The sequence below is a fragment of the Polistes fuscatus genome, unplaced genomic scaffold (genome assembly GCF_010416935.1).
Source record: "Polistes fuscatus isolate 324 unplaced genomic scaffold, CU_Pfus_HIC Scaffold5, whole genome shotgun sequence".
NCBI classification, from domain to species: domain Eukaryota; kingdom Metazoa; phylum Arthropoda; class Insecta; order Hymenoptera; family Vespidae; genus Polistes; species Polistes fuscatus.
The window spans coordinates 2,128,940-2,153,044 of NW_025113129.1; the positions used below are offsets into that span (position 1 = coordinate 2,128,940).

At 29.8% G+C, this 24,105-nt stretch overlaps 1 protein-coding gene across 4 annotated transcripts in view; it reads left to right on the top strand.

Moving 5' to 3' along the window:
* The window catches only part of LOC122522667 (protein numb), a 69,910-nt gene extending 50,004 nt beyond the window's left edge, over window positions 1–19,906 (top strand). For 3 of the 4 annotated variants that reach the window (XM_043643958.1, XM_043643959.1, XM_043643956.1), the window contains 9 exons: window positions 13,436–13,600; window positions 14,047–14,118; window positions 14,418–14,636; window positions 14,993–15,179; window positions 15,597–15,857; window positions 16,624–16,644; window positions 17,526–17,705; window positions 17,843–18,366; window positions 18,812–19,906. In XM_043643958.1, coding sequence (XP_043499893.1) covers window positions 13,463–13,600; window positions 14,047–14,118; window positions 14,418–14,636; window positions 14,993–15,179; window positions 15,597–15,857; window positions 16,624–16,644; window positions 17,526–17,705; window positions 17,843–18,366; window positions 18,812–19,168 — 1,959 coding nt within the window. In that variant the 5' untranslated portion in view covers window positions 13,436–13,462 and the 3' untranslated portion in view covers window positions 19,169–19,906. The remainder of the gene's footprint in view (window positions 1–13,435; window positions 13,601–14,046; window positions 14,119–14,417; window positions 14,637–14,992; window positions 15,180–15,596; window positions 15,858–16,623; window positions 16,645–17,525; window positions 17,706–17,842; window positions 18,367–18,811) is intronic. The other variant, XM_043643957.1, reaches the window with a different exon arrangement.
* Window positions 19,907–24,105: the final 4,199 nt, after the last annotated feature.

The following is a 24,105-nucleotide window of genomic DNA, read 5'->3' on the forward strand; positions in this document are numbered from 1 at the left end:
TTTTCTTGTTCTAGATACTTATTCGTTTATTTATATTTTAGCATATCAGAATAGTTGATTAATGTGTATCGAAAATAATAATACACGTGTAAGGGAACGTATTAACAAACATAAGACAACAGATATGTGAATAATTGAGTTTGTATTATTAAATTATTTTAATTATTATTGTCGTTTGATTATTAGCCATCTGTGTTTGTCGTTTGATTATTCAGTATTATATTAATTTAATCCATATAATGAATTATATATATATTTCTACAAATAATAATAAAAATATATTATATCATCCAATAACTTTGGAATGTAATTTATGATGATTTTAAATAAGATACTATAACAATGTAGGTCAGTTATTAAATAATCGGTAGGTGGTGCTGTTATCATGTTCGTCGTTCGATTAATCAGAATTTCAAAACAGTTGCGCATTGGAAATCGTCATGATACATCATATTTTATGCGATTAATTGTATAACATACAATATAAATAAGAAAGATAATATTCGAGATAAGTATGAAGTATAAAGTAAGAAATATATTTGATTGGAACAACGATACTTATTAATTCTGGAATTTAACATGCGAATTCCTCGTTAATTAGTATATCGATTTTTCGAAGGGAACTACTAACTTGATTAATATCGTTTTAACTGTAATACCTTGATACGCATTGTCACGAAAATTTAATCAACTAACCGACACGTTGTATAACAAGACACTAACATCCGTAATAAATAATCGATCGCGATGTCATCGGGATTACTTGTTGGAATAATTAAGTAGGATGATTTTCTACCATGTTCGTTTCATTTCAATAGATATGTATGTGTTTATGTGTCTGTGTATAGATAAATAATACAGTGAGTTTCAAAAATATTACACACTTAATTGGTTCTTATAAATTTGTACTTTATCCAATTATTATTTCACATGACTTTTATTATGGATAAAAATAAATTAAAAGAAAAAAAGAAAACAAATTGTATACGTTTAAAAAAAAAAACTGGTGTGTGTACTTATGTACGCACGTAAGAAGTTATACTTCTTTGCCGTACCAAAACGAACATAACCTCAATAACCTCAAAAATAACTTCAGAAAAAAACTTCAAAGAAAAAAAATAACTTAAAAAACTGGTGTGTGTACTTATGTACGCACGTAAGAAGTTATACTTCTTTGCCGTACCAAAACGAACATAACCTCAATAACCTCAAAAATAACTTAACAACAAAAAATTTATTATTATTATTATTAATTTAAATTTATTATCGATATATTATATATATTAGAAAGAATAATAAAATATCATAATATAGATATCAGTCCACACTAAATATAAGAGAGATATATCGAATTATTTTATGCGTCAACGGCCATGGCGCTGTGATAGCATTGGTTCCCGCTCGATCATTTAAGTAAAGCAGCGCTGAGTACGATTAGTACTTGGATGGGTGACCCGCTTGAGAAAAAAAGGGGAGGAAGAAAAGAAGACAACTTCATGCCGAATACTTGAAATCGCTTTGCCTCGCGTCGTAAATACCGACAAACTTCATGGTGTCGTTTTTCTAAACGCTCGGAACAAAATCACTTCCCATTACATTTTCCCCAACGTGCCAAAAGAAGTATAACTTCAAAAAATAAATAAAAATACCAAAGATGATTTATAAACGATCAAACGATAATTTTGTGTCAATTGAATTAGTATTATTGGTAGAATGTATTGAATATTTTTGAACGTTACTGTACACTTTCCCATCGTAAGTTATTTCTCGTGGATACTTTGATAAACGAGAAAAATCATATATAACTAAGTATATAAATAATTTACGCACATCTGTTATATATATAACCGTTCAAGTACACCGTTCATTTCTTATCTCGATCGTGTGAAATATTTGAATGATCGATTAACACACTCTAATGCAATTATTTCTTATTTCTCATTGGTGAAAACTCAATTTCAAGGTTTTAGTATTTACTTACATGTATAATATACATATATATATCATTTTAATAGTATATAAGATGCATTTTAGTATCTCACGTTTTCGTTAATCGTGACCATAAGTTTGTTAAAAAAATTAGTTAAGGAATAAGATAAACAACAAAACACAACAGTTACTATACATAATTTATTCTCTTTTGTAAATGAAAGAAAAGAGAGATGGTTTTGCACGAATGTCTGACTGCTATAAACTTATTATTTCGTTCAAAGGAAAGAAGTAGCGGCACTTTCGAACGAGTTAAGTCACTCGAACGTTGACGCACGTAAGCGTTCAAACAGGTTTTTCACGACGAGAGAAATCTCTCCGCGTGTGTTCAAGCCAACTTCTTTTTAACTTCAATACAAATCTTTTGTCATTCAGATCGCATGTTAATACGGAAAAAAATTATGCTTTTGACATTTTAAAAAGAAAAAAAAAAACAAGATTTGACGGTCAATTTTTAACGAATATTTTATTTTTTCATATCTAAATGTATAAACAGTAATTTTTTTATTATAATATTAAAATAAGTCTGATATTATCTTTTGAATTAAATTTATTCGAAACTTCAACTCGTTTCAGTGATAATAAATAATATGCTTTGAGAATAATTATTGTTTCTCACAACTATATTATACAGGGTTTTATTTTTATAATTAAAAATAAGGAAAAAAAAAACATGTATAATATAATTATAATGTTCTTGACCGAATTTAGCGATGAATAAAATGTTATTTAAAGTTAATAGAGAATTTTCTACAAATAATCAAAATAATTACCGTGAAAGGTACTTTTGTGTGTTCGGTAGTTCCATACATGTTATTTTCTCAACAAGCAATTAGTTAATGAAACGGATTGTATCTAAATTGAGAAACATGTCTCGTACACATATTGATACATACACACACACACATACACACATATATCTATGTAAACAGACCACGTGGTATAATTTTGGAAAACTCATCGTAAAGATACACGAACGTAGGTAAGTTATGTGCATCTACACAAATAAAATGCAAGCACAATTTTGAATGTAGTTGTGAGCATTAGTGCGAAACGAGGGGATCGAACTCAAGGATAACCAGTGGTATGCCGATGTCCTTTAGTTCAGTAGCTACAAAAGGGAAGGACATGTTATTGCTGGTATTTAAAATATCGGACTTATGCATACTTTCAATTCGAATGACAGGACAATTTAAATGGCTTACTTGTCATTTTAAAGTATTTTATTTAAAACGTAATTTTGACCTTTTTTCTTCCCCTTGTCAGAATTTCTCTTCTTACGTTGGTAATGGATTTTTATTAGAATTCTTCGAGAAATCAAATGTAATATTGTGATATTTTCGTGATGATTTATGCGAACGGTGAACTATCGTTAAATCGTTCTAGGTCAAGAAGATAAATATCAATCTTTTGTTCTTGATTAATGCACCCGCATGTGTCACGTCTTTTTTTCTTCAGTAGGTCATCAAAATGATAAAAAGGTTTGTCTCGGAAGATCGAGTTAAATATAATAATAAAAAAAAGAAGAAGAAGAAGAAGAAATAATAATAAATCAAAAATAAATTCAAACAATTTCAATTGCACACCTACGAAATCGTCTCATATCAATCCAATAAAAAACCGAAATAAAAGATTCGTTTTGATCAAATTTTGGTTTGGAAACAAAAAGAAAAATAAATGAAAAAAAAATGAAGATAAAAAAAATGTTGAAAAATTTATCCGGTGTCTTGAAGAATAATCTATCATTCATCGTGTCAGATTTATCTCATTATTCTTGGTTAATAATGATAGATAGAGATCGTATGTTGAAGAAAAATGACATAATCCGCTAGAAAACGAGGAGGGAGGGAGGGTGGGGTTGGAATAAAAGGGTTGAAACGTTGTCTACGCTAATACCATTACTTGCCAGCAACTGAAATCGAAATTGAGTTAACGTTTGCAGTCGACGTTGAGAGAATCATGTTGCAAGATACTACATAGATTCTCCCATATGTATGCAGATGAGTGTTGAGGACACACCATCCCAGTCTCAGTGCTTTGTCCTCTTACATTTATATTTATTTGCGTTGACGTGTTCGCATATATATTTTTTTTTCCCCACCTCCTACTTTTTTGATCCTCATTCTCATCATCCTACTCATCTCTCCTTTTCCATATCTCATTTTCTTATCTTTTTATCTCATCTATTTATCTATCGGCGTTCGTATAACTACGTGTTCCGATCATATTCAGAAAACATTACCGCATACGGAACACCTGTCGCAGTGAAAGGATTAAACGTGTTCGTAGGTGCTCACGCTATTGGACGCTGAGAGACTACTCGCGTTGCCATTTCAGGTAACGACGATTTTCATATTCTTTTGCTGGTGGTACTGCAACTCTGAATAGTTTTGCTCGGTTATAAGTGACTTCAGAATTATATTTCAATTTCTTTACGGTACACGCAACACATTCAGATATGTATGAGTTTATTTTCAAAACATGAGATTCAAGTGATTTCTTTATTTTTTTATTTGGGATATACTTTTTTGTTTGTATTATTTAGAGTATAGGGATTAATTGGGAAAAGAGATATTTTTTAATTAATCTCGAGGTTTTTTCTTTTTTTTTTTCTGATACAGGGGTACATGTTTTATTTATTTTTATAAATCATTTGCAAATTTGATTATTCAATTATTTGACAGAATAACTTTGGATTTATTAATCTAGGAATCTTGGTTTGATTTGTTTGTTAAAAATTGACATTGCTCAAAAATAAAACTTGATCACGCTCGATAAATTGAACATTGAAACGCTCGAATATTTTTCTAATTTATTTTTTCAATTCTAATGGCAACATTTTGGCGAGAATATTTTGTATTTTATTTATATTATAATTATAATATTATACGTACGCTGATTATATTTGAAACGAGAAAAATTGTATTTCACGTTCAAATGATTTATAAATATTTTTAAAATAACATTAGATTATTACCGAAAATTTGTTTTTTAATAAATAAAAATGCGAAGAAGAGAAGAGAATTAATGCGAATATTAAAATATATTTGCCGCACCCCTAAGTTTCGAGTGACGGTCAACGAACTTGTCTTAACGTTATTGCTTTAGGGCTTATTTTAAAACGAAGGTGCTTTCACCTAAGGTGTTTTTCTAGGTCATCGCTAGCTAGCTAACCATGTTAAGATTCGAAAGATCTTTGTTCTGACAATTTACTGTTACACACACACACACTTACATGTATATACGTTACACACTACACTTATGCAAAAATAAGAAGAGGATAAAAAAAAATTAACTCGTGTCAGTCAATCGGAAAGAAAACTCTTGGAAGATCGAAAATTAATTGACAGATTGTTTATCTCGCAAAACTATTCAATCAATTTCAAATTGCATAAAATTATATTTTTATATTTATATTTATATTTTACTTTTTTTATTATATTTATATTTTATTTTAAAATTTTAGAGATAAGAACAAAAATATATAAGTAAAATAAAAAAAAGGAAGGAAAGGAAAGGAAAGAAAAAAAAATTCAGAAGAACATTTTACCAAAGTGAACTTTACGCGCAAGGTTAGAAAAAACTATTTGAAATTCTGAACGGTACGAATGTGTTATTTTTCTACGTAGCATACATTTTAAATGCAAATTATATCTTCGCGTCGTGTCCTATCTTTTATCCCAGGTTTCCCTCTCCCTCTTCCCCCTTCACTCCTCTAGTCTATCCCTTTCCTCTATCCGTATCTCTTTATTTTTTTTTTCTTCCTTTTTTCATACACGTAAATGAGTACAAACTGACAAAAGTTAACCGAAAAAATGAATGTTAACGTTGCAAAGGGAAAAAAGTAATTAAATTTTCGTGAATTTTATTTTAAACATTTTTTATTTTTGTTTTTGTCAAATTAAACGAATGATCAAATGCGAATTTTGAAAAAAAGAATTTCTGGCGAAAAATACCGACTATCGAAAACAATCTGATAAAAATAGAGAATAATTTTGTTTTAATCGAGTTTTTGTGGAAAAGGATAAGAACCGGTGTGGTTTCGTACAGAAATCTTTTACGATAACTCAACGTTGCGATGAAACGAAAACAATGGTTCTACGATTATAAAGGAGGACATGAAGGAGGAGGAGGAGGAGGAGGAGGTGAGGAGGGGGTTGGAATTGGTGCTGAGAATTTACTCGACTAAGAGGGATTGTTAAGTTTGTGAATTTCCCCTTGTTTTCGTGGAATTCAACAGAAGTGCCGTTCAATTAAAATTTCAATCAGTTCTATCCGAATGAAAAGCATCCAACGAGAGAATTCAAACTAATAACAGAACGAAAATCATTTTATTAGATCGCTTTATTATTCACCCTTGATTATCATTTCTCTCGTGTTATTATTCCATTTTTTTCTTTTTATATTCCCGATATTTCTTTTTTCTTTTACAAACAGAAACAAAACATATTTCATTTATTGTAAGAATTCATTGGTAAGCAATATTCTTGCCAATTTTTATTAATAATATATATATACAATTAAATAAAAATTAAAATATATGTGGGATGCGAGCACCTCCAAGCCAAATTTAAATAGGCGTTTATGAGGAAATTGGACGGTGAGCCTTGGATAGCTCAATGGGTAAGGTGCAGTTGCCCGGAAAGCGAAAGATCCCGGGTTCGAGTCCCCCCCGGTCCAGTCGGTCCAACGGCCCAATTTTTTCACGAATCCTACATATATTATATGCAACTTAATAAATGTTTTATAATTGTTATCAAATAAAATAATAGGGTTTTCTAATAAAATTATTTTCATAAATAAATATAAAATATATAATAAAAAAATATATTTATACATATCTTAATATCAATAATAATATAAAATTGTATATATATCAAATAAATGTTATAATTGGTATATGATAAAGTGAGATAGTCTTTTCATAAATAAATATAAAATATATAATAAAAAAAATATATATATATATCTTAAAATATCCAATTATAATATAATATTGTATATATATCAAATAAATGTGTGTGTGTGTGTTATAATTGGTATCTGATAAAGTGAGATAGTTTTTCATAAATAAATATAAAATATATATAGTAAAAAAAATATATATATATATATATATATCTTAAAATATCAATTATAATATAATATTGTATAAATATCAAATAAATGTGTGTGTGTTATAATTGGTATCTGATAAAGTTAGATAGTCTTTTCATAAATAAATATAAAATATATAATATATATATATAACTCAATAAATGTTTTATAATTGGTATCAGATCAAATGGTAGTCCTTTTTAATTAAAAGCATTGAGAATCTTGTTATGCAGAGCGTTTAATTGTGATTTACGAAACAAATTTGTATCTCTCTCTTTCTCTTTCTCTTTCTCTCTCTTTTGATCTGTGAATATCTTGTTCTCTTTCTCTTTCTTTCTCTTTTCTCTCTTTGGTCTCTCAACTGTAACAGGAAATTGCTACGCTTTTTTGACCCGGCAACGTTTGACGTACACGCTCTTGGTATGGTTTTGCATCCGACACACGTATCACACCATGGAGATGCACATTCCCCATTCGCCATCTTTCCTTTCACACTCGAAGGTCGTGTGTTCGAAGCTATTATCATATGTACTCGAGAAGTTGCTTCGAAGGATTCGTATGAACAAGGAATTATAAGAAATATTCTATGTATATGTTTTATCTCGAGGCAAAAAGAAAAAAAGAAATAATTCTCATGAATTATAAATCACGTTGTTTAATCATAAATCGGATCTTGTAAATTTACATTTTTCATTTTCTCAAATATTTCGCAGATACTACGGGACACAAATAAAATGAATATTTATTTATTTTCATATAATACGATGTTAAATAATATATAATGTTATCGATCATTTTTATTTCAATCAATTTCGATAATTAATATTTTCTACATATGAATGTTGATAAAATTGATTTTAAATCAATGAAATATCGTAGATATTCTTCGTTTGTTTGTAATATATTTAAGAAGTATTATCTTTGAAATTCTTCGAACGTTAGTCACACTGCATGTGTGACTCATAAATGAAGTTCGAATAAAAGGAAAGTGTTTGAACTCCTCTCGAATTTTTTGAAAGAAGACACCGGAAGAACGTAAATAATTTCTTTTCTTTTTTTATTTCTTTATTTAAACACTAATAAGAAAAAAGTAAAAAAAGAATTATTTTGAAATAAACGAAATGAGAGAAAAAATATATTATATAGAGTTATATTTTTATAATATATAAAATATAAAATTTATAATAAAATAATTATAAAATAATTATAAAATATTATAAAATTTATAATAAAAATTTTATAATATATAAAAATATATTATATAGAATGTTTGATTTTTATTTAAAATAATTTTATTATATTACGAGATGAAAAAAAATATATTGTAGGATGTGCTGACGCATAATTTTGGTAATCAAATTTCGACATAACTCAAATTTGCCGTATTCGAGTTGAAATTAATAGTATTACGTTCGTCGTATTGAGTGAAGTGCATTGCATAGTAGACGTTAATAAAGCACTTCGTTATATCTATCCTATGTATAGGTGCACATGCATGTATACCTCATAAAAGCATACAGTAGATAAAAAGAGGGGAGTCACTCAAAGTGTAGGAACGTAATTCGATTGAACGAAATTATCAACGACGCGACTCGATCTTCTCTTTTATACATGTTCAACGATACTTATTTCCTATTTGTCGAATTGAAAACGTTTTTTTTTTTTACAAACCGAAATGCTAGACGTATATTGTAAATATTCAAGTTTCGTTCGAAAATAAATAATTTCAACAATAAAAAAAAGAAAAAAAAAAGTATATTTTAACTATTAATAATCGTATAATTTGTTTGTAACAAATAATTGCTTTCTTTTCAAGTTTTTCAAACAATTTGTAATGGAATATTTATGATTCCTATGTAAATGAATAATATCATATAAAAAAACAAAAAAAAACCGTTATTTATCTTAAAACGTGTTACTATACGTTTAGGTATAATAGTCAAAAGGTTATTTTTTTTATACTTTTAATTTGTACACATTCCTTTAGTAGAAACGAATTTAGAATTGCTAATGAACGTGTGCCGTACCTTCCTTGATCGTTTCTTGAAATTCATCTACCAAGAAACTCGTATGAGTCTTCTAATATTCTTCAACGTTTCTAAATATGCGAGTATAAATTCATGGACGGTGATTATAATTTTTTTTTACACCTTTGTATCTCGTAGCTTATTGCAATTCTTTTTTCTCAAAATTAATCATAATTGTAATATGATTTCAAATATAAAACATACACACACACACACATATATAGATAAAATTAGGCGTATTATCGTATACTCGTGCAGAAAAATTTGATCCTTGATCTCATTAATATTATTATTATTATTATTATTATATTAACCAATAATAATAATAATTTTTTTTATTAATTATTTAATTATTTCTTTAATTAATTTTATTAATAAAATTATTATTTAATAATTTTATATTTATATAATAAATTATTAATATATAAATTATTTATATAATAAATAAAATGTTTATTTAATAATTAATTTAATTATTTATTTAATTATTATTATATTAACCAATAATAATAATAATCATTCCAATCATAGACACAAATTATATTAATTGAACAACGATATATAAAAAATGAGAAAAAAATCCAAATATAATTTATAATTAATATAACTCCAAATATGATTCATCCAAGTTAGAAGTATTTATAAAATAACTTCAATAAAAGCACATATATAATACAATTGAGTTCGTACTGAACGATAATATTAGCCGGTCAAAACCGAGTATAACCGACGCGTTCTGCAATATAAAGTAGTGTCAATGGTTTCAGATGTTTCAAACGAACGAATTCCAAGTGTTTATTAGCGAACGACCGATTATGATAGTTCTTGCGAAGAGTACTTCTTTTTTATGGGTCAGGGGGGGTGTGGTCGGGGTGGGGGGAGGAGGAGTGTGTAGAAGAGGGGTTGAATTCGTAGGTAGTAGATTCGTTTCGAGATGTAGAATTCGTTTTTGAATAGTCGAATGACGGTATACACGCGACCATTTTACTCTGATGCATTGGTAAGCCTATTACTTTGCTAAGTAAATAGCTAGGGTAATCCGATTGGGTTGAGAGTGCTTACTTTCGCACGTTTTAACCATTAGCGATGAGGTTCTTTTCATTGGTAACAAGAGTTGGACAATTCGAGTACCGTCACGGATATCGTCCTATCTTTTTCACACACACTCACACAGACACACGTATACACACATATATATAGAGATAGAGGGTGGGATTATTTTCGTTGTTCCTTATTTTTACGAGAGGTATATACGAAAAAAAAAACCCACAATTGAACGTACCAAGAGAAGTGGGACATGCGTTATGGCAGCAGCAGTAGTTTCAGTATCAACCAGCAACCAGAAGCAGCAGTAACAGCAGCTGGGATTTAAGAATTTGTTGAGTTTCTTCTCTTCAGTGATCATTGCAACCTTGCAAAAGAAATATATCCTCGTTTCTCGTTGATTTCTACGTATAGTTTATACTTACGTAAATACATATCTGTCTGTGTGTATGTCTGTTTGTCTGTCTGTCTGTCTGTGCGTCTGTCTGTGCGTCTGTGCGAACGTTTGTGTATTATCGAGAATTATTTGTTCAGGGCTAAACGCGTTAATTTGAATCCGCAAAACGATCCAACAACATTCTCGAAATAGCGAGATTATTTTCTTCCCATTATTTTTCTACCCCATTACTATATTCTTGATTTTAATGAGTGAAATTAATGGAAGGACTGCTAGAGATCTGTTTTTTTTTTAATTCTAAATATTGATCCTAAGGGTTTATAAGGTTTTGAGAGAACAAAACAAAAAAAGAAAATGTTTAGTGAAACTAGACTTTAACGAGAATTTGACAGCATAAATTTTGATGAATTTTTGATTCAGGTAGGAAAACCGGGATCGATAAATGAATCGTATATGAAAAAGAATTCACCCCTGAAATTATTGAGTTCCCATGTCACACGCATGCAGTCTGTGAATGATATCGAACAACAAAAAAAAAGGGATCACTATGAGGTTGTGCGGTGTTCCTATATTTTTTTCTTTCTTTCTTTTATTTTTTCTTTTTTGAATTTCTTGAATATTCATAAGATTTTATGAAAGAATAATAATGGAATGGACGTTAAGGCAAATTTAACACCACGACAAATTACTTGTTACAAGATTCAGATAGAATTGGTGTCGGTTATCTCCAGCATAAACCAGCTGAGATAGATATAACTATAGTTGGCCTATTTGCTTATCCATTACGTGATGCCCAAGGGAATTTCGCAAGACAGGTAAATAACTTTAGCTATTCGTGATCGATCTCTTACTATGCAAACGTTCTCTCGAACAATTTTCATTTTCAAATGATTACATTCTACAATGAAAATAATCAATCCTAAACGGATTTATTTTATGGGAGAGTAGTTTAATCCAACAGAATATTTTTCTTACCATCTTATAGATACCTGAGATACTTACTTCTATTTAGAAATAAGAATTGTTTGGGTATCAGTGTCGAAACACAAGTAATCCAATTATTTTCTTTCATTAAATAACGAATATATAAACATATTCGTGAAATGATACATTATATATAATATAATACAATTATATGGTTGTCTTGGATAGCTAGGTTGATCAAATCCGTAGCCTAAGTGCAAAATAAACTAAGCGGCGTGAGATCGAGTCCAGCTGGTTCTCGGAATTAAAATTTTTCAGTACTTAGTTGTGTTTTAGGTTAGTTGCTTGTCTATAATACAATTATATATTATATATATTGTATATATATATTGTATTGTGTATATATAATATATTATATAATTATATATACATTATATATAATATAATATAATATAATACAATTAATTATATAACTATATATGAATATTTTGTTACGATCTTATAACCAAAAAAAGAAACTAGAATATTCCACTAGATTGTCACGAATGAAATAATTTTCCATAAATGAGAAAGGAATGAAAAGAAGAATAAAAAAAAAAAGAAAGAAAGAAAACAAAAATGTCCTAGTTATGAATAAAGTGAAAAAATGAGGAAAATGAAAAGGTAATATAAGAAATAGTAGAATAAAAGGAAAACTAACAAAAGGTTGGGTGATAAAGGAGGAGGAAATATAAGTAAGAAAGAAATAAAAAGTAAAAGGGAGAATGTTTCTCAGCACGTCTAGGTTCTTGATCCCAACGGTTAGGCTCTTAGGGGTACCGATTTAAAGGGGGAGAAGATTGGTGTACGGAATTAGGGGAGATTTTGAGGTGGGGTTGCGATATAAAAGATTCTTCTTTGGGAACCAGACTCAAGATTCGATCACAGAGGCTTACTTGCTTGCTTGCTTGCTTTTTATATATTTCGAGTCGACAAGGACCGTTGCTAGTAGAATCTGCCTTTCTCGTACACCGGTCATTTTCTCAAGGTTCCAAACCTTTTAGGGTCTTAACGACTCATCAGCCAGAGAGTCCCTTCTCTCAGAGTCCTCTGGGAAGAATTCACTCTCTTGCTGCTCTGATCCTTCCATAAGTTTCATTTTATCTCGATGGAAGGATCGTTGTCTGGGTTACTGTCTTATTTTTTTTTTCTTTTGGTTCTTTCTGCTTTTGAATTCTCATCAAAATGTATTTCCTCGAAAGAATTTTATCGAAAGTTCGCGTAAGTAAATTGTGTTTATGATCGTGAACAAAATAAATTTGATCATTTAAACGTTCGTACAAATTCATTTCATTTTGTTATTAATTTAGAATTAGAAAATATTTCAATGATTTTGATATGATTGATTTTATATTTGTCATTGATATCGATTTAATACGAATTCAGATTATACAGAACCGATCCTTGTATAATCCTGCTTGAAACTCGAGAAAATATTAGAATCTATTCATAAACTTTCACGATTGAGCAACCGCAGCTTAGAGAGAAATGTTTTGCACGAACGCATACCAATACGGTATAATTAACGATTATTATTATTATTATCCTGATGCATTGCATTACTGTACGAATAATTAGAATAATTTTTCTCTTGGATTAGCTTAACGTCGTCACGTATTAAGTCAGATCAATTTTATTTCAAACTTAAGCAATCCGATTAATTTAAATTTATATTATATGTATAACCGATCCCCGAAAAGGAATTTTATAATAAATTAAAAATATTGTTAATTATATTTGTCAAGGTATTTATAAAAAAATAATAAACAAAAAAAGAAAGAGAAACATTTAAAAACAATGAAAAAATTCACAAATAACATGTTTACGTGTATATATTTTGTACGAAATATTTTCGTTGATATAAAAAATAAATAAAATATGAAAAATAACGTAATATTTATTATTTAAATAATTACAGAAACGCGAGAGATCGCCGGGAAAAAGGATGGACCGGCTAAGAAGAAGTTTTCGGGACAGTTTTAGACGACGAAAAGATCCTCACGTACCGGAATCAAGTAAACCACACCAATGGCAACACGACGAAAGTGCAGTACGTTCAGCAACCTGCGCTTTTCACGTTAAAGTAAGTATCATTTAGTTTATATATTGTTGTTGGGATTTTTTCTAAGAGGATAAACCGAGAGTATACTCGTAATTAGATACGAAAGGGTTCTACCTTGAAACTCTTGGAATATTCCTTATCGCCATCTGGTCGTTTCATCGGGAGTTAAAATAAGGGTGACACCCAAGTGTGATCGATCTGATACAAATTGGCTTCTTCAGATGACTTTATTATTGTTCTTTAGCTCGTTTAAACGATCCTCGAGATAATTATAATCTGATAAATTGAGATTTATTATCAAATGATTCCAAGTGATCAACATTTCCCCCCCCCTCTTTCCTTTTCTCTCTCTCTTTCTCTCTTTTTATTGGAAACTTCTAACATAATAGATAACATTTTGTTGAATGTTATCGATTAGTATGTTTTATATATCTTTCTATGTATTTTTTTTCCCCTTGTGATTACAGTATTTAGGATGCGTCGAGGTTTTCGAGTCGAGAGGAATGCAAGTTTGCGAGGAGGCCTTGAAGGTGCTTAGGGTTAGTATAATTTACGTGATAATATTTAATATTTTAAGGAATAATTTATTTTTTTTTTTGAAATATAACACATTAAATGTTTATTCAATTATTATTTGATATTTTATCAATTAATCATCATTTCATAGCTTTGATTTAAAACGAACGAAAAATATTATTTATGATTAATTGTAATAATAATAATAATAATAGTGGAATAAAATAATTCCTGTTTAGGGAATCTCAATTAATTTTGAATATTAAATTAAAAGTATTCATATTTGTTTAACACATTTTTTCTGTTTGTTTGTTTTGTTTAGAATTCCAGAAGAAGGCCGGTTCGTGCAGTCCTCCATGTTTCCGGTGATGGACTGCGTGTAGTCGAAGATGAAACAAAAGGATTGATCGTTGATCAAACGATAGAAAAAGTATCGTTTTGTGCTCCGGATAGGAATCACGAAAAGGGTTTCAGTTATATTTGTAGGGATGGTACAACCAGGCGGTGGATGTGTCATGGATTTTTGGCGTTAAAAGAGTCGGTACGTCAGAAATCTATATTATCATTTATAATAATAGGATTGATTTTCGAGGCTTTCCTAATTTTCCTTCGGTCGGAATCAACGTATTCTTTTATGAAATTATCAAACGTATCAGACTTTCTTTCTCAGAATATATTATAAATATATATTTAATGAACGCAAAACATATGACAGATAAAACAGATTTCTGTAATTTAAATCAAATTAATTCGAAAAGAAAAGAAAGAAAAATTATTCATTACGGTAGATTATTTTCGTATTAATCGGATAAAAATATATTTAAATTTAATATTTTTGGTATGTTTTATTTTTCCACTTAGGTGTTTGTTTAATTGAAAATAATATTCTTGGCGCAGGGTGAAAGATTGAGTCATGCCGTTGGATGTGCGTTTGCTGCGTGCTTGGAGAGAAAGCAACGTAGGGACAAAGAATGCGGTGTAACGATGACGTTCGATTCGAAGACGTCGACCTTTACGAGAAGTGGCAGCTTCAGGCAACCAAGTTTGACCGAAAGATTGCAGGATACGCGGGAGCGTCCTGTAGGTCGGTGATTTATTCTTCTTCTTCTTCTTATTATTATTATTCTTCTATTTAAAAAAAAAAAAACAATAGCTTGAAAATTATCGATTAAAATGTGATTTATAAAAATAACATTTAATTTTATCCAATTGAAAAATAAAAAAACAAATTCGAATAGCATCGAGACGAATTGTGAAAACAAATTTCGATTGCTGAAATTGTGAAAACAATATTCGATTTCATTTAAATGAGACACAAACAATTCTTTCACAGATATAAAAAAAGAAAGACCATTTTAATGATACAAATTATTTGAAATAATAACACTCATCGAATAACACCCTGTATTCAAGGTTTCTTAGAATGTAACAAAAAAAAAAAAGAATGAAAGGATAATTCACATGTGGTATTGATTATCGTGTTTGTTTGGATTTATTATAGATGTTGTTCCTCCGGTGAAGCAGGTGTACAACCCCTTCGCTATTGAGAGACCCCATGCCACACCTTCTATGTTAGAACGACAGGGCTCTTTTAGGGGTTTTACTCAATTGAATCAAGCGTCTCCGTTTAAAAGACAATTGAGTTTACGTGTAAACGATCTTCCTAGTAATCTCGAACGTACACGTAGTCATAGTCTCGAACCTACGGATTTATCGCGAATGCCATCAGCCATATCGCACATCGTACCTTTAAAACCACCAGGTAAGATTCTTTTAAGATTCTTTTTTTTTCTCCTTATTTTTACGTATCGGTGAATTTTTTTTTTATTTTTTTTTTCTTTAGCTATTATTATATGACATTTGAACGATCTCATAAACGTACGACGTTTAAATATGCAAAGTGTATCCGAATAAGTGTTCCATGATTCGCGACAAGTAAAAATAATAATTTGAACGATTAAAAAAGTAACAGTTTTTTCTTTTTCTATTCGATACAATCGAGTATTTTACAAATTCCGTGGGATTGTATTACGAGTAATATTGTCTCATTGTCAGATTAATTTTCAATAAACAAAATTCTTTCGTTCCTGCGCGCGTGTCTGTTGGAAACATCGCATAGGTCAATGTTTGTATTATTACTACGACCGCGCGGATTTATTTCCATTTACGTAGTTTTAGTTTCCTTTCATCAGTCGAACTGTTAGGATGATCAAATAACAACAAGTAATTTAAATATTATCGACAACTATATTCGAAATTATTTTTTCAAGAGGTAATTTAAAAGAAATCATTTATTTAATTAATTAATTTAATTATGTCAATATTGATTCTAACATATTTTAATTTCTCAAACGTGTTATTTCTTTACTTGAATTTATTTTTACAACGTAGAATCTCACTTGCCCCAATCCAAATTTCGGATACACTCGTGCATAATAAAAATAATGAAATTAAATGAAACTCGGCCTGATTTTATTTGAATAATATTCAATAATAAAATGTACTTCTCTTCATTTTTTTACAAACAGAGTACGAAGGATATGACGAAGGTCATTATTCAATTGTCTTCGTTCATATTTGCCTGCTCCCTTCGTTGTTTCTCTTTTTAATTCGTGCTCGTTTGTGTTACACTTCAGCCACGTTACAAACTCGAGTGTTTTCATATTTCATCGAGAAAATAATAAATAAATAAATAAATAAAAAAGAAAAACAAAAACAAGAAGAAAAAAAGAAAGAAAAACAGACGCATAATTAGAAAAAAAGAATTTCGATGTAGCCTAATTCCTCCCAACCCCCCGCCCCCCTCGTCGTCGTCGTATTTGATGTTTTAATAAAACGATACACTGTTTTTTACTCTTGCACAGTGAGTATCCACGTTTTTTTTTTCCTTTAGGTGAACATTGAGACACGGATGAAGATTTTATGGGAGTCCAATTAACGTTGGTTCGATCACGTTGTTGTTCCTTCTTTTTTTTTTTATCTTTTTCATTAAGAAAAATATATAAAATAATATGAAATTGATGTTGTGGAAAAATATTATTATTATTATTCGAGCCAACGTTAAAATTGTTTCAAATTTTGAAAAACAGTATACGTTTTAGTTAGAATTTTCCCAGTAGTAGAGAATATCCATCATATTATTTATTTATTTATTTATTTATTTATTTGTTTTTTTTCTTCCCAAAATGTTTAAACACCAGCTTGGACAGTTAAAAATCATTTTAGGTCGATCGATCGTTTGATCAAGCGTTTTTCTTATATTTTCATTTTCACGCTTTGTTATACGTTCCCAAACGTGATTCGGCATGCATTTCAATAGTAATCCAGCACCAATTCGCTGTAATTGTTCGTTACTGAAACGTAATATCGTATATAAATGGATATAATATTAATGATCGTTATTAATTAAAATGATATTTCATTTGAACAGTGAGCCCGATACCAGAAATATCACCGGGTGGACAGGACAGTGTTTCTGCCATGTGTCAACAATTGTCCCGTGGACTTTCTTTGCTTTCCAGCAGCGACGATTTCGGACCATTGCCTTCCCAAGCGACAACTAGTTCGGTAGCGAAGCAACTTTTCATGAACACCAATAATACTCCAACTGGTAACAAAATTTCATACAAATTTACACCTACTTACACACACACGCGCATGTTTCTTGTATCTAAAATGATATTTAATCTTTGGATTTGAATTTTGTCCCCGGTAACCAATAACTTTTTTCTTTTGAAATATGTTCAGTGACGAGTAGCAATTCGTTGGACGACATTAAATTACAAAACGGTCCGAATTTGAACAACAACAACAACAACAACGACAAAAACGAAGACATTACGAATTTGAACGAGGTCAGACCAAGTTGGCAAGAGTCATCGTCATCACCGATTCTAACAGTCAATCCTAGGTTAACGCCAGTCTTAAACAAGGCCAGTAACATGAGTCCTGTTCTTCCGAGGACTAGCACAGCCACACCTGTTGTTATGAGTACTCCAGCGTCTAGTATAGGTGGTGTGTTTGGTGGTACACCAACAGCAGCCAGTCCTGCATTCAGCACGGCCTCTACCTCATCTCTTGGAAGTACCTCAACAGCTGTTGCGATCAACAAGTCGTCAATTCCAGTTAATAATTCAGTAATAGCCAATAAAATTGCAACGCCTAGGAGTACGTCACCCAACGTTAGCGTAGCGTCGTTATCTTCCACGTTATCGACAGCCGTCGTCACTGACGTTTCTGGGATTTGCCCGATTACTATACCTACCACTCCGGTAAGTTCATTGGTCAAAATATTTTCAATTATTTGTGCCACTTGGGATATTAAAAAGTGTCCCTCATCTTTTTGATGCACCATAATGCATGATGGGTGGAATATTTTTAGTCCCACCTAGAAATATTGCAATAACTGCACGCGTATCAGCACGGTGGGATTATTCGAGTCCCACATTTGATAACAAACAAATAAATTAAATTAAATTATTACTAGTTTTTGTATAATATGTTTTTATATTATGAGATGATACCTTCTATTAATAAAAATATATCAATTTTGTTAGATTTAAAACATACAATTAAAAAATAATTGTCCATGCAATCATAGATTTATTTTATTATCCGAAAAATCCTCCTGTGCAGTGAAGAGTCTTTTATATCATTTCGTAATCGATTAACACTTCAGACATTTAAAATGTTTATTAAAATCAATGAATTTTGTAGGTTCAGCCGGTGGCAGCGGCAGGTACTTTACCGAAACCAGAACAATGGTTGGGTAGCATAACAGGAGCTGTACCAGTATCAACAACAGCACCCCAAGCAATATCATCGTCAATACCACCCCAATCCTCGAGCAGTCCACGAAGAGCACCGCCATTACACGCAAGGGCATTGTCACTGGGTTCGGCAGCAATGAGTGCTGGTGGTGGTCAAGTTAGTCAAGGAAGAGGAGGTGGTGGCCCTTCCGATCCCTTCGATGCCGAATGGGCTGAAATAGCGGCGAGAAATTTACGACAGTCGACTACTACCAATCCATTCGTCGTTCCTAACGCCACACAGGCATTCCAGGTGCAATTGTAGCGCCAGGAGTTCGTTAACAGCGTCGCTAAATATTTTCGATCGAACACATAGTGACGGTTGCACGTACGCTCGCGCCTCGATCTGACCAATGATCGTAGGTATTATACCTAACCCCCTCCTCCCCAGGTTTGGAAGAATTATTTCCAAACGAATTGTGAAGGAAAAAAGAAAGAAATCAAAAAACCAATAAGAAAAAGGGATCTCAATAGGGGGTGGTTATAATAGGCAACAAATAAATAATAATGATAATTATCGTTCAAATTGGTCGGGTGGGGGGATGGGGGAGGGCTAGGGAAATATATTCGAGATCTTTGCACAACGTAACAACCATCACCATTATTATTATCCGATTGTTGTTACGTTGAAGTATCGATATGAGGACGAGCGTGTGTTTAGCAACGAATTTTGCACAGGAATAATGATGAAAAGTTATTGTGAATTACGAATGAAATGAACGGGAAGGGACGAAATGATGATGGCTACTAATTCGGAGGGGGAGGGCTGAGGAATTGGGAGATAAAATAAAAAGATAAAAAACAATATCCTAGAGATACTTAATCGCTTAATTATTGTAGTTAGAAAACAAAGTACGCGCACAGCCTCGATAGAAGCACGCATTAATGTTAGGAGGACGTTGATGATAATTGATATACGATTATGATGATTATGATGATGATGATGATGATGATGATGATTATGATCATTTATAATGCACGCTCGATATATAAACAAAGAAAATAAATATATGGGAAAAGGGATGAGGAATGTTTAAATGAGAAGACGAGGCGTAAATGCGCATTTTAAAGGATTATATATACATATATATATATATATTATATTAATTATATAATATATTATTTATATATATATATATATATATATATATACTTATATATATTATATTAATTATATAATATATTATTTATATATATATATATGTATATATATGTATATATATCTTTTCGAGACCGTTTTGAGGAAAAGACTGTAGATGACGATATACATATTAAAAAAAAAAAAGAAAAAAGAGTACTTAACAGAAAAAAATAAAATGGAAGCAGCCATAGAAAAATGAGACAGAGATAAGTAATAGAAAAAAATAAATGTAGGAAAGAAAGGAAAGAAGGAAGGAAGGAAGAAGGAGTCACGTATCTGCTAGTTGCTTATTTAAATGTTCGTCCAAACACGACGATTAAATAATGAGAGAAAATAAGTAACAAAAAAAGAAAAAAAAATACAATTAAAACATATTAATAAAATAAACATTATCCGAATATTAAAAAGTAATTTCGATAGTGTAGGCTCTTGAAAATGTGAGAGCGGTTATCGTTGTTCTGCATGAGATGCAAAATTGTATGCACCAAAAGATGATTACGCTGCACCGAGTCTAAACAAATAACTTCCTATATTAACTCCGTTTTTTGAAAGAATGAAAGAAAGAAAAATAACAACACAAGAAAGAGATATATATATATATTTTATTCTTATTTATTTGATCTATCGGTTTTTCTTTTTCAACGCGTTAATCCGGGGTATGATGGAAAGAAAATTATCAAAATGTAATAATAAGCATAAGGAGATGAGAAAGAAATTAACGAACTAATTTGTAAACGTAGTCGGTTCGTGATTCCTAGTTGTACTAGGTGAATTTGTTATTTCACGCAAATGATATTCGATTATTTCAATATTTTTTCTTGTCTTTTCTTTTCCTTGATAATAATTTTTTTTTATTTTTTTTATTATTCCTTTTATTTTTCTTGTTTCTTTTTTTTATTACATTCGGATAAAATTTAGCTTGTTCATTTTATAATCCATTCGTGATGGAACCACTGTGATAAGTATTAAAAAAAAAAAAAAAAAGAAAATGTGAATTATTTTGTTTATTTTTTTTTCCCCTTTTTTTTTTCTTTATCAGAGAGCACCGCCGACTACGAACAACTCTACCGTTTAAAAAAAAAAAAAAAAAAGAAAATTTATCCGGCAAAAAAAAAACCACGCACGTAGTTTACTTAAAATTAAAATTAAAAATAAATGAACAATTTTTAGATGTTGAAATTAGAGAGCAGTAACGTTCTGCACTATCGTTGTCTATTATAACATATGATCGAATTGCATTTAAAATATTATCGAGGATTATAAATATATGAATGAATCTAAACGAGAAAATTAATATTCACAATTCAAAATACTTTCAATGAATATATCGGGGGATACGATGTTGCGTGTGCGTCTGTGCGTGTTTGCGTGCGTGTGTGTGCGCGTGTGTATGTGTGTATTATCATGACGTAAGCGTTGCATATCGATTAAATTAATAAATTGATTTATGAATATTATAAATGAAATGAGAGTATTAAAGAGAAAGAAAGAAAGAAATAAAGAAAGAGAGGAAAAAACGATCGTCCAACTTCGACGAAATTTATGTGATGAAAAAAAAAAAAAGAAAAAAGAAAAAAGAATTAAGAAAAGGAAAAGAATGGAAAGAAATAATTTCAAAACTCCTCGGTCCCATGTAATAATATAACATTAACAAAAATAAATAATACGATTAAAAAAACATTACAAAAGCTAAAAAATGACAAAAAATAAAATTGAAAAAAAAAAAAACACAAAAACAAAAAAAAAAATAAGAAAATATTACTTATCAATTAAACAAATAAGAAACAAAAAAATCTATCGGTAGTTATTTCGTCCCGGGGCTTTCTGTCTTTCATTATCAGTGGGCTTACGCGCTTTCGTTTTAATATTTTCTTTTTAATCATTTTTTCTTTTTTTTCTTTTTTTCCGTAACGGATCGGATTTAGAGTGAAAATTGAAAGGGATTATTAAGATTGGAAATTGTAAGAGAGAAAGAGAGAGAGGGAGAGAGGGAGCACGACGAAAGATGCGTGTTTATCGTATAAATAAGTAAAATAAATTAATAAACAATTTTGTATTTTCTCTTTTTCGATTGTTTTTCTTTTTGTTTCTTTTCTTTTCTTTTTTTTTTAAATTAATTTTTCTTTTTATCATTATAGGCGCTCGATCGTTGCACTTTTGAACGACTTGCATTGTATGCATTGTATATAAAAATAGTTATTTAAATGTTATTCGATAGAAAGAAATAAAGAGAGAGAGAGATTTGAGAGAGAGTGAGAGAGAGAGAGAAAGAATGTGTGAATTTAAGTAACTGAACAACTGAGAAAACGACGACGAATGATTTCTTTGAATAATATAATATAAATAATGAAGTTATTTTGTTTGAAATTTTAATCAAATATTGTTTATATAATTTCGTATTAAGATATTATTTATTTATTGAAATGATTTTCATAATACTAACGACGACGAATGGTTATCATTTAGAATATAATTATCCTATTATTTATTTTAATTTTAACAAATATCGTGTTCGATTTCTCTCTTTAAGGAACTTATTTATTAGATTATATATATTTTGTTTGTTTGTTTAGGGGAATTTTGTAAGTTAAACGTTAGAAGATATATCCTGTCATTTGATATTTTTTGACATGATCAATTTATTATACTTTACGTCTCTCCGAATGAAAAATGATTTATCGAGTATACAATAATTGAATATAAATAAGTGATATGAGAGTGATTCTTGTAATCAATAATTTATATAAAAATCATTTACAACAGACAAAATCTATGAACAAAATTGAAATATTATTCGTTGTAATCCAAAAGTTAAAAACAACAAATATTTTATACAGAAACAAAAAAGATGTCATCGATAACGAGAGTCTAATTCAAATTTTGTCTTCGTTGTCCAACGTATTCGAAACGAAAAACAAATAAATAAATAAATAAATAAATAAAATAAAATAAAAGTAATGAGAATAAAAATATACGTTCGTCGTCGTGAATTTGTCAGTGGTTTCAGTATGGATGGTTTTCGTGAAGCCACCTTCCGTCCGTCCCGAAAATCAAAAGAGAATTTAAATAGGAAAAAAAGAAAGGAGAGAAATCGACAAGAAAGAAAAAGTAAGAGAAAGAAAGATTCAAAATATTCCCTTGGAAAAAAAAAAAAAAAGAAAAAAACAAACAAGGGGGGAAAAAAAGAATTAAAAATAATTTTCATAAGGAGAACAAAAAAGCACACATGTATTTGCGGCTGTACTTATAAACACACGTTTGGTGGGGGTGGGGGGGTTGGTCCATGATGTATGTACTTAAAAAAAAAGAAAAAAAAATAAGAAAAAAAACACAAACAAACACATCGAATAAAAAACACAACAAGAGAGGGGTACCACGTGAAAAATAAAAAAAAAAAACGGAAATTAAACGAAACACAAAATTTACACGCATACGTACATATATATATACATACATACGTATAATTATAAAACACACAAATACATACACACACAAACACACATATTATACAAAGTTGAACAAGAGCTACGATTGATTTGTTCGCTACGATTGGTGGGAAAAATTTCGTCGGCGTCTTTCTCAGTTTACAAGCGAGCTTAAATTTTTGAGTTTCCCGTAAGAGGAAGCTGCTCGAGCGTGCGTAAAGAAATGAATTAAAGGAATTTAAAAACAAAAAAAAGAAGAAACGAATGAATTAGAAAAAGAGAGTAAGAGAGAGAGTGAGAGAGAGAGAGAGAGTGAAAAAGTGAGAGGTGAAACGTGTATATAACTTAACCACGACGATTCGTTATTTGACTATTCGTCTTAGGTACTTATTATTATTATTATTATTATTATATTATTATTATTATTATTATTATTATTATTATTATTATTATTATTATTATTATTATTATTAATATTAATATTATTATTATTATTATTATTATTATTATTATTATTATTATTATTATTATTATTATTATAATTATTGTTTTAATTTTATTTTTATTTTTTACCTACCCCTTTTCTAGATCTGTTTTTTATTTCTATATTAAACCTTTGTAGAATTTTTTTAACCT